Consider the following 13,478-nt stretch of genomic DNA (forward strand, 5'->3'; position numbering starts at 1 on the left):
TAATTACATGGTAGTTATCAGTATAGGGAATAACAAATAAACAATTGTTGCATCCAATCGCTGTGATACTAATATATTCACCAGATCCCACATATTTACACAGTTTATTATTATTTTAGATATCTTGAGTCAGTGAGCGCATTAGGATTTGCTTTGTTTAGGTTATTACTAGGGAGGGATCCCTAGCCCTGATTGCAGCTCCTGCAACATCAGGAGGTGAGCGCATAGTCTTTAATATTCTATCTAGCAAAAGATGCAAATATGGCTGTGAGGGGGGCATATGATGCAAATATGGCTGTGAGGGGGGCATATGATGCAAATATGGCCTTTTAGGCTATGAGAAATGCCTGCCACCAACTTCAATCTTTTGGACTCGTGACTTATGTTACATATGCATTGACGCAGGTCTACATACGATTATTTATTTATCTGTATGTGGTTGGCTATCACAGACATCAATCAAACTGCAATACCTACCAGCAGCTTTTGTATAGCTTACCCCCCTAATGAGACATTCCCCTAGTAGCATTGGATGTTTGATATGTCTACTTCCGTTTGGACCAATGGGAAGCAGGGTCACCTGACCTATCACTGGGAAGGGCGCCCTTTATAAAATCCTAAAGAAACTTATGATCTTTATTATCCCTGACAAAGCCTTCTAGGTGAAACGCGTTGGGTTAGGATACACAGCTACTGATACACGTCTTTACTACCAGCCTATCGTCCCGTTTACGGCACGGAAAAAGGACTATTTGTTACTCTATCGCATGCGGATCTGGAACGAGTCGCGGCCGCGATACTTCCACCGCCCACATTGATTATTCATTGACTGGACACAGCTCAGGTTTGAGAGGACGGAAACACCATCCCTGAAAAGGGTATGTCCTATAGTTGTTTCCACGACTTTGTATGCCGGACTTTATTTACCTGCAGCACTGGATCATCTCTGGATGCCGAGAGAGACAAAACTGTCCATTATCGGATCCGTTTTGAAGGAGATATATACATAGACTCTATCTATTTGGACCTTGTGTTTGGATCAGGTTTATTGCCGGCTCGTTGTGGTTACCATCTGCCTGACTGACTGTGTCATTTTAGACTATTTCTGGCCACTTTGTGGCTTGCCTTGTTATTCTCATGTACTGAGGAACAATTTGTATATTGCTGTACTTCTAAAGCTTTTTACCTGCTATTTCGTTTATGTCCAAGGAATAAATCATATACTGTGCACTCATTCATCTGTCACAATCTACATTGTACAATTTATTAGTTGTTCCCAGGGTTTGCATGCTAGCTGATCTGCATTGCCACTCTCTGTTAGCCGATTCAGGGTGTATATGCTTTTTGCTGCTTTTTACCTAGACTGGACCAGGCATATTTAGGAGCATTATTATTACTGATACCTATAGCCATTGCGCCATAGGGGACCCCTCCATTTCATATCTAGTACCATGTAGGGTTGGGACTACCCTTCTTTTGTCCCCCAGGTAGCATTACATACCTCCATATTGGAAGGGAGCGCGGTAGCCCACCCGGCATTTATTCACAGGTTACCCACAGTGGTGACTTCAATATAGTGATTGATTCCAATATAGCTTATCTGATTCCAAAACTTTAAATTCTTTATTAATCCGCAGTAAGTGTTTCACCTGGCATACTCAGTTGTAAAAAACTAAATAACTGATTCACTTCTCAACAGTATTTGTTGATCTGCATTTTACACAGAAATTTGTGGGGTTAGATGTCTTTCCTGTCTCCTGGACAGACCCTGCAGTTTGGAATATTTTCACTATCCTTCCTTCCCAGTCCATAAAACAGCACCAGCATTGCTCTTTTATTATAACCTTAGACGATTAGAAGAAGAAAACATTAAAAAGTCAAGTAAACAACAACCCTGAGCTTCCTCAATCAACTAATATTGGAGACTCACAAGGCCACCTTGAGAGGTACATTCCTGAACAATGCCTCATATCATAAAATAAACTGAAGAAGAGCATATTGCAGACCTTGAAGCATGTATTCAAACCTTTACTCAACAATATACGGGTTTCCCTACACTAATTTACTTACACTAAATTAATTGTGCTTTAAGACCAATATAATTCAATTCTTGTTTGATGAGTCTACCGTGACTAAACAATTAGTAACATTACCAATGCGATAGTCCCAGACACATCTTCATTCTCCCTTCCATCATGCCTCATCATTGACACAAACACATATTTTAAGAATCTAGTTTAGCACATAGCGTGTGCAACAAAATGTGTGATAGCTACTCACTGGAAGTATCCTAACTCCTAACATGTACAATGGTTATTAAAATAATGATGCTGTAAAGCTCACACATGACACTATGGTCCACTTTTTGATACTCTGACTTCCATGCCCATTATTCAATTCCTTATGACCTAGGTATACATTACTTGTGAATTAGCTGTTCTTACTGCTTTTTATCAATGCTATATAGATGCGATGCATATGTCGCTAACACATCTGTGGAATTGTGCATCTATGAATTGCCCATATATTTTACCCTTATTCTGCCCCCACACTTTTCTTCAGTATCCTCTTTTATCCCCCTTGAAGCTCAAAAACTTCTCAATATAATTGTATTAAACAATAAAGTCCATAACCCGTGTGCAAATGTATTATGTACTTATTTATATTATGTTGATACAATAGAGGCCTATTGGATCTCAATTCCATTATACTGGGACTACTAGGGTTTCATTGTTCCCACGTTATTGTCCCAATATTTTTCCATTTCCTCTGTAGCTAGCCCAGATGGGCTGAGAAGAGCCTCAGCTCCTTTTAGTATAAGCTGGTACTTTTTGAGAAGGTCATGCTCATCTTTTGTGGAAACCCTCAGAGAGCCTCCAGCCCTAAGCTTACTGATTTGGACATGTTTCACAATATGACAAGGGCATATCACTCTGTAAGTTTCCTTGTTATAGTGTGAACAGACTGTGTTGCCTAATGCTGGTCTGCAGGAACTCTACACTCATTGGTCCGCTGTTTTGGTAGAAATCAGTCTGTATGGCTTAGGCTGCAAATTTTAGATGATGGGATCACACTGATGGCTTTTGTTTATTTATGTTCTACAGCGTAAGCTTGGAATTGAAACTTAAGAATTAATTTGTTTGCAATGTGCAGCAAGAGTTAGCAAAGTGGCCAGTACTTGTATAAGAATAAAAAGTATTAATGATAGTAATATTTTGGAAGTTACATTATGGTGATTTTAGGAGACAGGCAAATGTGATAAAATAATGATGCGCCTGTTGTCCTTTTAATGCTTCCTGCATCTGTATGTGTGCACATAAATGGGTTTGCTCATTATTAATATATCAATATGAGGTGGCTGCCTTATTTGGATTTTACAGTGGTTAATATTTTCCTTTTTAGAGATAACATTTCCAAAAATAACCCTTTGTAACATGGGACTGTATGTATATAAATGAAGGATTGTTCCCAACTTTGCAGCCAGACTACATTAAAACATGTCATAACTGTGTTATGTGCTCAGGGTCGCATGCAGGGGGGGGGGGGGTTGGTTCTCTAGAAACCCCTCCCCTCCGTGAAGTACAGTGTCCCTACATAGCGGCACTGTACTGTACAGCAGCCGCGGCACTGTCAAAGAATCGTCCGCAGCGGTGCTGTATTGTAGTACAATACACAGTAGTACAATACAGCGCCGCCGCGGACACTTGTTTGACAGCAGCACAGCTGCTGTATAGTACAGTGCCGCCGAAATGGAGCTGCTCCGCATGCGGGCCGAATCCGCAGCAGCTCTCTCTCTCTATTTTTTTCTTTTCATTTTTTTTTTTTTTTAAATTCTGCGTGCGCCCCTGGTGCTTACTAATCAGATGAGGGAAGTACTGTATAGGAGAGCACACACCAATCAGTCACAACTTTAAATCCACTGACAAGTGAAGTGAATAACATTGATTATCTCATTACAATGGCACCTGCCAAGGGGTAGGATATAATAAGCAGCAAATAAACAGTCAGTTTTTGAAGTTGATGTGGAAGCAGTTAAATTGGGCAAGTGTAAGGATCTGAACGACTTTGACAAGGACCAAATTGTGAGCATTTAGAAAAGGACAGGTCTTGTGGGGTATTCCCAGTATGCTGTGGTTAGTGCTTCCAAAAGTGGTCAAAAAAAGGACAACTGGTGAACAGGCGACAGGGTCATGGGCGCCCAAGGCTCATAGATGCGCGTGGTGAGCAAAGGCTAGGCCATCTAGTCCAATCCTACAGAAGAGTTACTGTAGCACAAATTGCTGAAAAAGCTATGATAGATGGTGTCATAAAGCACAGTGCATCACAGCTTGCTGCCTATGGTGCTGCGTACCCGCAGACCAGTCCGAGTGCCCATGCTGACCTCTGTCCACCGCCAAAAGCACCTACAATGGGCATGGGAGCACCAGAACTGGAATATGGAGCAATGGAAGAAAGTGACCTGGTCTGATAAATCAGATTTTCTTTTTCATCATGTGGACGGCCGGGTGCGTGTGCGTCGTTTACCTGGGGAAGAGATGGCACCAGGATGCATTATGGGAAGAAGGCAAGATGGCTGAGTGATGATCTGGGCAATGTTCTGCTAGTAAACCTTGGGTCCTGGGAGTCATGTAGATGTTACATTGACAGTTACAACCTATCCAAACATTGCTGCAGACCAAGTGCACCTCTTTATGGCTATGGTATTCCCTGATGTCGGTGGCCACTTTAGCAAGGTAGTGTGTCCTGACGCACTGCAAAACTTGTGGGTTTGAGGAGCACGGCAAAGGGTTCAAGACAGTTGTGCCCTTATTTTAAGGTTAACTCTAATAAATTGTATTCCGCTATGTTAATTTTATTAGAGGGGGCATGGTGTTTGAGGGACTACATCTTAAATAGTATTAGAGCTATTGCATTTTAGCATAGCAATAGAGAACCATTTACGTGTTCTGCATTTAGAAAAAAATCTAAAGTTGAAAATCTACGGGAGTTTTTTCACTCTTTTGCAAAAGTGACAGTTTTCCGTTTTTTGGGGAGGGGGGGAGGGATAACATTTTCACTTTCCAAACCCGCCGGAAACTTGCAGCTTGATAACTTTATCCCTAGGGGGTCTATTTTGACAGAAAGGTATTGTTGAGTCGAGTGTCTTTGAGGGGTGACAATAGTGAAAAATGTTTAGTTTTTTTTACAATTGGTACAATTCGTTTTAAAGATAGTGGATTTCATAGCTTTGCATTTCAAATAGAGATGTGTGCTGGGTGCACTCAGAGTGGCTTCACAAGAGAGTAAATATATGCCTGACATTTCAAACTTCCAGATTATCTTCTGTCAGTTGGAGACGAGTTAGCCATATTATCAGGCTAGAGGCTGGGTGGTTTGTGTCTTGGGGCTGAGAGGGGGCACTGTGTACCAATGTTAGTCCTGGCACTGGTCTCATTACAAAATTGAATCTGTCCAGGCAGTACCACAGGCTGCTGTAACTGAATCCAGCCTCCCACTTAAAATTGTTCACTGCAATGCTGGGGGCAGTCCTGTATGTCCAATGATGAAATAAATTATAATAAAGAAAAACAGCATAACACCCCCCCCCTCCCCAAATCTTAACTAGATCTAGCGCTGCCAGCCTAGGCTGGCACTTGAAAAAATAATTTGGACAAAATGTGTGAGGTCCTCTACCATTTACAAATACCAGGTTGGTAACAGTGTAACAGGGAAAACCACAGCATGGGATAACCTTACCTTAATGCCACAATGCCTAGACTGGTCAGCCAAGGGCTTGATTTACTATGGAGAATGGGCCAACAACCCCCCCCCTCCCAAGTATAACTAGCGCCACATATATATATATATATATATATATATATATATATATATATATATATATATATTGTGGCAAGAGCCCGCTACTGCAGAAGCACACGCAAACAACGTCTTCCTTTTTATGTAGCTTTATTGTCAGGATGATAAATGTTTTGACACTGTATACTTTCACAGCAATTATGGAGACCCTAAACGCTTGCTATACATAGACCATCTCTCTCTCAAGACCAGCCAGCTACCCCAGCGTTGGTCTCCCTGAACAAATAACACAATCAAGCTTTTATACATGATGCTCCTCCCCCAGCCTTAGCTTGATGGGCAGGTGACACACCCACCTTCTCTTTAAAAGAAAACACCCATCACTGGCTCTGTTTGCACAAACAGACACACCCTGTCTGTTTGCTGAGAGGAAATCATGTAAGTTAACAAACTTTAATCTACACATACGTTTTTACCTGGTTTAATCTCAACCTAGGTGCATAACTGTGCCAATGTTTTATTCTGTTTGTATACTTTCTCTGCCTCTTGTCAGAAAAATGCCTCCCTTTGTTACAATATATATATATATATATATATATATATATATATATATATATTACAACAATTATATCACATTACTGATTATGCTCATTGTTATCATTTTTCTTTTTTTCTCCTTATAGACTCCACAGTCTGTTTGTAGTAAAACATGTCTCCCTGGATATAGAAAATCTACAGGAAAGGGATCAGCCGCCTGCTGCTATGAATGTGTACCCTGCCGAGAAGGGGAGATTTCCAATCAAACAGGTGATTAAAAGTGATTTCACCCCCTAAATACAATTTTTAGAATAATTCTCACATTTTAAAAAGATTTAAAATATGCCTCAATATTTCCTTTCACATTACACATTACATTTTGTGTGCAACCCCTACAAAATAGTGACTGCCACTAAATGCACCTTTACCATTTTAAATCATCTCCTCCCACAAAATAAAATATAATTTTTGCATGAGTGCATAAACACACACTTTCATGTGCCTAGCTCTTTGTCATGAAGCAAAGCCCTGTTCCAACAAGCTTCTCCTATTAGAAGATGCAACATTTTGCATCCCCACAGAACAGCAAATTCATATATTTCACTGTAAAAATGGGTGAATTTGAGCAATTACTTTTGTCCGATGTCACCAAACATTTGTGCTGCACTTTGCAAACATAATACATTTATAATTGTAACCTCCTCCCCTCTCTGCCAAATACTACACTGGCTCTCTGTCCCTTAAAGAATTCACATCAAATCCCTCAGCCTCACCTTCAAAGCCCTCAGCCACTCCTCTCTGCCATAAATCTACAATCTCAATTATATCCCCAATTCCTCCTGTCCTCTCAGCATGCCATCAGCCATGGCCTCACCACCCCACTAGCTGCCTCTTCCCACTCCTGCCACTAACACTTCTCCCTTGATGCTCTCCACTTCCTGAATGCATTTCCTCTCCCATTCAGTCTTTCTAATCTTTTAATATTTCATCGCAGTCTACCAGCCCTCCATCCAAATCAACCTCTTCTCCCCTCCACTCTTGCACCCTTATTCAGTGTCACCTTCTTTGTACCTTTAACATGTAAACTATCACAATAAGCGCCCTCTTTCCTTGTGTGTACCTGCTTACATCATCCTATTAACCCCCACACCTTTGTCAAGCACCTTCTGCCCTATCTCTAAGTCTCAGCCCTCAGAGCCTCCAGCCCTATTCTTAGACCCACAGTCCCCAGCACAGGCATGCTTCATGCTTGTATGCTCCCGGTTTTGTTCCATTCATCCCCTGTACTGCCATCCTGTACTCTGCAACTCATTACCGTCTGCTCATTGTTTAATTTTTATTTTTTTAATTCTTTGCTGCTTGCTCATTTTGTTATTTTGTTTACTCTAACCCCATTTTGCACCATTTGTAGCACCTTAAATAAATACATGATAAAAATAATTTTTACTATTATAACTATTTGTGGCTATTTTACATACAGGTTTTTCTAATTCTGTGAGTACAGCATTACATTATGAAATATAGTAAGACTGTGACATAGTGGTTACCATTTTTGTCTTACAAAGCTGGGGTCATGATTTTAATTCCTGACTTATTAGTGACTTATCTGTGTGGTGTTTGTATGTTCTCCGGTTGTTTGCGTAAGTTTCCTCCAGGTGCGCTGGTTTCCTCCCACATTCCAAAAACATGCTTGTAGGTTAATTGTTGACAAATAGTCACCCTTGCTAGTATCTGTACGTGTGATATGGAATTTAGACCGCAGGCTTCAATAGGGCAGGGACTAATGTGAAAGGCGAATATTCTCTGTACAGCTCTGCGTGTTTGGTGTCTATATATAAGTAAATGATGATGATGACAACACATGAAGATTTGGGACCACTTTGAAAACTCAAACCTGGAAGAACAAGATTAAAGTGTAACATAAATATAATATATTTAAGAGGACATAGACCCTCTTAACCCATTACTCAGTATTTCACATATTTACCTGTGTGAGGGTATGAAGGAGAGTTTTTCCATTGACAATTTGATTAACTTTCTCAAAGCAAGATAGTTTGGGGCAGGGCCGGACTGGGACTAAAAATCAGCCCTGGCATTTAAAGCACACAGGCCCACCTGTTGTGGGCTCCATGCACTATATTGTTGCGTGCTGATGCTGGGGTAGTGTGCGTTGCTGGTGCAGTACAACATGATGTAGTATGAGTATGTGTGTGTATGGGGATATTTATTTCTCCTAATGACCCTCAAACTTACATTATTAGTACCCCAATTACATCAATAAATACCATAACAATACATTATTTGTACCAAAATTACAGCAGTAAAAAAAAAACACACACACTCATACTACATCAATACCCACCTACATTACAGCAAACAGCATTACCCCCCCCCCACATTATAGCAACCAGCATAACTCCCACATTACAGCAACCGTTGTCACCCCCCACATTACAGAAACCAGAATTACCTCCCCCCCCACATTATAGCAACCAGCATAACTCCCACATTATAGCAACCGTTGTCACCCCCCACATTACAGCAACCAGAATTACCCCCCCCCCCCCACATTACAGCAACTGGCATCACCCCCCACATTACAGCAACCGTTGTCACCCCCCACATTACAGCAACCAGAATTACCCCCCCCCCCCCACATTACAGCAACTGGCATCACCCCCCACATTACAGCAACCGTCGTCACCCCCACATTACAGCAACCAGAATTACCCCCCCACACATTACAGCAACCGTCGTCAACCCCCACATTACAGCAATACTCTCTCCTACTTATTAGCAATACTAAGCCCCAAACACACTACAACATTGCCACCAGCACGCCACCCCATACTACAACAATGCCACCAATTATACAGGCGCCACTGTAGGAAACCAATGTTTTGCTATTTTTAAATCTCCCACAAAATAGCAACAAGAGAGTACTTATACACATATAGTTAACAGGTACCCTTTTCCCTTAATTAAATAGTAATGGCAGAATTTTCATGAATCATTCCACATGAAATAAAACTCTAACAAATATATCAGAAAAAACATAACTATTGAATGATCAGTTGAACACACACGGCCGCATTAAAAGTATTTCCATCTACAGCAAAATGTTAGAGAAAAATATTTTTTTTACTACAGTAACTGGATATGTGTCTTTTCTAGTCATTTTAAATAACACAGTATATAAATTAAGAGGGATAAAGGAGGTGGGTGCGAGATAATTGGATGTGATCCATCAGTTTGATTAGATAGGAAACATTTTGATTATTTACCTGGAGACGTCTACCCCCTTGACTCACAGGCAGGGCCGACAATAGGAATTTTGGGCCCCGGTACAGCAACTTCTTTGGGCTCCCGTCATATTCAACAATGAGAGACTTGCCTTTGGCAGAAATTCATATTATGCCACACAATAGTGCCCCCAGCTCATAATATGTCACATCGCAGTGCCCTCAGGTCATATTATGCAACATAATATTACCCTCAATTCATATTTGGCCATGCAGTAGTGCCCACAAATCATATTATGCCATAGTAGTGCCCCCAAATCATATACCATACAGTAGTGCCCCCAAATAACAGTATGCCATAGTAGTGCCCCAAATCGATAGTAGTGACCAGACAAAAACTCATTCACAAATAAAAATTGGTGCAGCATATCAGATACTGAGAGTGTGAGTCCCAGGAGCAGCTTAATACCCCATTTACAATGCAAATAAAAATAGATATATTGACACAATCACAGATAAAATGTATGACAAGCAGCGTTTTTTCCTCTTAATTAAAAATCTCTGTACAGATAAATATGCAAGAAATATTACAGCGCAATAATGAGCAATACATAGTGTTTTAAACATCATTGGATACAAAGTAGTGCCCCCAGTTCAAGAAAGGATGGTGAAAAACACATTGGACACGAGAAAATATATGAACTTACCCGATTATGGCATCCTGTGTTCTGTTCTCCTACTGGGAGTGCTGGGCGAGGAGTGATCAGCAACTGTCAGCTCACACAGGCAGTCAGGAGCCGAGGGCAGTGGTCAAAGTGGAAATTTAGAAGTGGGGGTATAGAAAATATACCTGAATGGAGTATAAAGGCTTGATTTTTTTTTATAACACTTGTCCCCTCTGTGCATTCCCATTCTTCATTACTACTTGTGTTTTATGATGGCTGCATCCCTGACATTCCCATTCTTAAGAATTCTCTCCCTTTACACTTTCTTTTAGCTATGCTAAATCTTATCCTTTGTCCCTCTCACCCCTCTTCTTGCACCCCCTTCCCCCTGGCTCTCACCCCTCTTTCTGCACCCCTTTCCCCCTGGCTGTCACCCCTCATCCAGCACCCCCTTTTCCCCCTGGCTCTCTCATCCCTCTTCCAGCACCCCTTTTCCCCCTGGCTCTCACCCCACTTCCAGCACCCCTCTTCCCCCCTGGCTCTCACCCCTCTTCCAGCACCCCCTTTTCCCCCTGGCTCTCACCCCTCTTCCAGCACCCCCTTTTCCCCCTGGCTCTCACCCCTCTTCCAGCACCCCCTTTTCCCCCTGGCTCTCACCCCTCTTCCAGCACCCCCTTTTCCCCCTGGCTCTCTGTTTTCTTCCTGCACTCATTCCACCCTGGCTCTCTCACACTCCTGACAACTCCCCCCTTGCAAAAATTGCGGCACTCCCCCCCCTTGCAAAAATCGCGGCACCCCCCCCCCCCTGCAAAAATCACAGCACAACCCGCGCAATCCCCTCCCTCCCTCATTCATAAAAATAAAAATCTGCAAACTGTGTCCACATTACAGGGCACAGTGCAGAGTGATCCAGAAGTGCATTTGCCAGAAGTGCCAGATGGCCAGTCCGGCCCTGGTTTGGGGTAATTGAGGAGATATTCTTCGACAAAGTTCTGCTGAGACAAAGTGTTTAGAGTTGAGCTAAGGTATAATAGAGTTAGAATTATTGGTGAAAGGAGAGACATTCTCTAACTAGATTAAATTTAGTTTTTTTCCACTTTTGAGCAATTAGTCACAAGACAGTATCTGCTTCTATATAAAATACTGATTGTTTCCTGAGTTCTCGAGCTGCATGTTACATATACTTTTATATTTTGGTTTTCAGTATTAGATTTGTTTTTTTTTACAAGGAAATTGTTTTATATGGGAGCCAACTCCATGATTCTTCATGTTATTCTGCCATATCCTGACATATTTTTAAATTATTCTGAATTTCATTATATTACTACAATACATTATTTATACTCTTCATATAAGCAAAAAGTTTCAATGATTTTTTTTACCTATTTATACTATCACTGTTTTTAGTTTGTTTGTTTTTCAACTTGTGCAACTTAAGGCAGACTGTGGGTCTAAAACTACAACTGTATTTATGTTGTATTCAAAATGTTAAATAATCATTAATCTTCCAGTACACTTGTAAAAGTCTCAAGTTCCTCATTTGTTTTGCAAGATGATATTGTTCCTCTAGGACATCAGCTGAGTAGAAATCGATGGTACTCACTTTTATGATGCTGGAAAACCCAACACTACTTACCCCGGTAGTAATACAGCCGCCTGTACAAGGATTTATCCTAAGCCATGTACATTGTACAGGAGGCCGCTCATTAAATTAGTACCTTAACCGGTCGCTTGGTGGTTGGTCCTGGAGAAGGGGCCAGCCACCAAGCAATAGAGACTTGGGCCGGTATTTGAACCTGCCCAAAATAGACTGATTCTGTCCAGCCTAGGGAGCATATGACCCCCCTGCCATCCCGCCCCTGCTTCTTTCTAATGTCACTGACCAATCCCTGTTTAAACTGTAACACTTGAATCATGAGCATTACCAAAGGTTTCAAACATCAGATCCACATGAGGCCAGATCAGCTGATCATCTTTTGACAATCTAGGCCCCTTTTCTTCACGCTGCTAGCTGTCACATGCAGAAGGACCCCAAAACCGTACATACATCAGTGGCGGATCCAGGGGGGGGGCGATCGGGGCGATCGCCCCCCCTAACAGGGGCTTGCTGCCGGCGGCTGCACACTATGTGCAGATCCGTTCAGCAGAGAGAGTTAGGGAGAGAGTCCTGCCCAACTGCTCTGATTGACACAATCAGAGCAGACGGGCAGGACTCTCTCCCTAACTCTCTCTGCTGAATGGATCTGCACATAGTGTGCAGCCGTCAGCAGCCTTAGGTGTCAAAAAGGGGGTGGGGCTAAATCGCCCCCTCTAAATCGCCCCCGGTACAATTAACTTCTGGATCCGCCCCTGACATACATGTGACTGAAAACACGTTTACTCCCGTCAAAAACACTCCCATTAAGAAACAACTTTTTTACAATTATAATGGCTATTGTTTCACTCTGCAGCAGCCATATTTCTCAATATAAAGTTCCCTGTCTATACATAAGTGGCCATAATATACTATACTGTATGTTTTGTATAAATAATAATTATAATCGTCAAAAGACAAAGACCTTAACAGGTTTCAGCTCCAATTAATTAATTAATTAATTAATTATGTGCAGCAAGGTTTTAGGGTATTAATTTAAAGGAGAGGCTGGTGCAAGTCATTGGCATAGTTTGGCAGCTATAACATTTAACCTCCAGAGGGTACCACAGTACCATTGCGGTTTAAATTCTTATTACCATCATGGATTGGACAGGTACATTAAGCCTTCTTCATTATTATATATGAAAGTAGTACTGGTTTTCTTCTTACAGAGCTCCTGTTCCATGATACGGCTTTATTATGTAATCATAGTGAAGTCTACTAGTCCCTCCGAATGTGTATTCATCGGTTTAATCCATAATGTTAATAATTGGTAGCACCATCGAGGGAGAAAGGGCCATTCTAGATCTATCCAGGCCTCTGTCCTCTAGTAATGTGTTTGCTAATTAGGGCCTGTAATTTATACCCAGTAAATTGTAGATTATTAGTGTATTATATTCTAGACTATTGGAGGGTTGTATAATATGATGAACAAATTGGGCTTTATTACCACATAATTGCATGCTGCCCATACAGACATATCCCACATAGCTAGCAGGGAAGAGCATAGTTACTAATGTATAAGAAACAGGTCACAGGCTCAGCCTTGCACCAGTTTGCCTTTTGACTCCATAATTGTGCTTGCCGATGTCCTTCAGTGGGGTT

The 13,478-nt window shown here is 41.5% G+C and overlaps 1 protein-coding gene across 1 annotated transcript in view; it reads left to right on the forward strand.

Moving 5' to 3' along the window:
• The window catches only part of LOC142108353 (vomeronasal type-2 receptor 26-like), a 51,846-nt gene that overhangs the window by 17,895 nt on the left and 20,473 nt on the right, over positions 1-13,478 (forward strand). Inside the window, exon 2 of the mRNA XM_075191981.1 lies at positions 6,480-6,603. Within this exon, the coding sequence (XP_075048082.1) occupies positions 6,480-6,603 (124 nt within the window). The remainder of the gene's footprint in view (positions 1-6,479; positions 6,604-13,478) is intronic.

This window comes from Mixophyes fleayi, chromosome 12 (assembly GCF_038048845.1).
Source record: "Mixophyes fleayi isolate aMixFle1 chromosome 12, aMixFle1.hap1, whole genome shotgun sequence".
NCBI classification, from domain to species: domain Eukaryota; kingdom Metazoa; phylum Chordata; class Amphibia; order Anura; family Limnodynastidae; genus Mixophyes; species Mixophyes fleayi.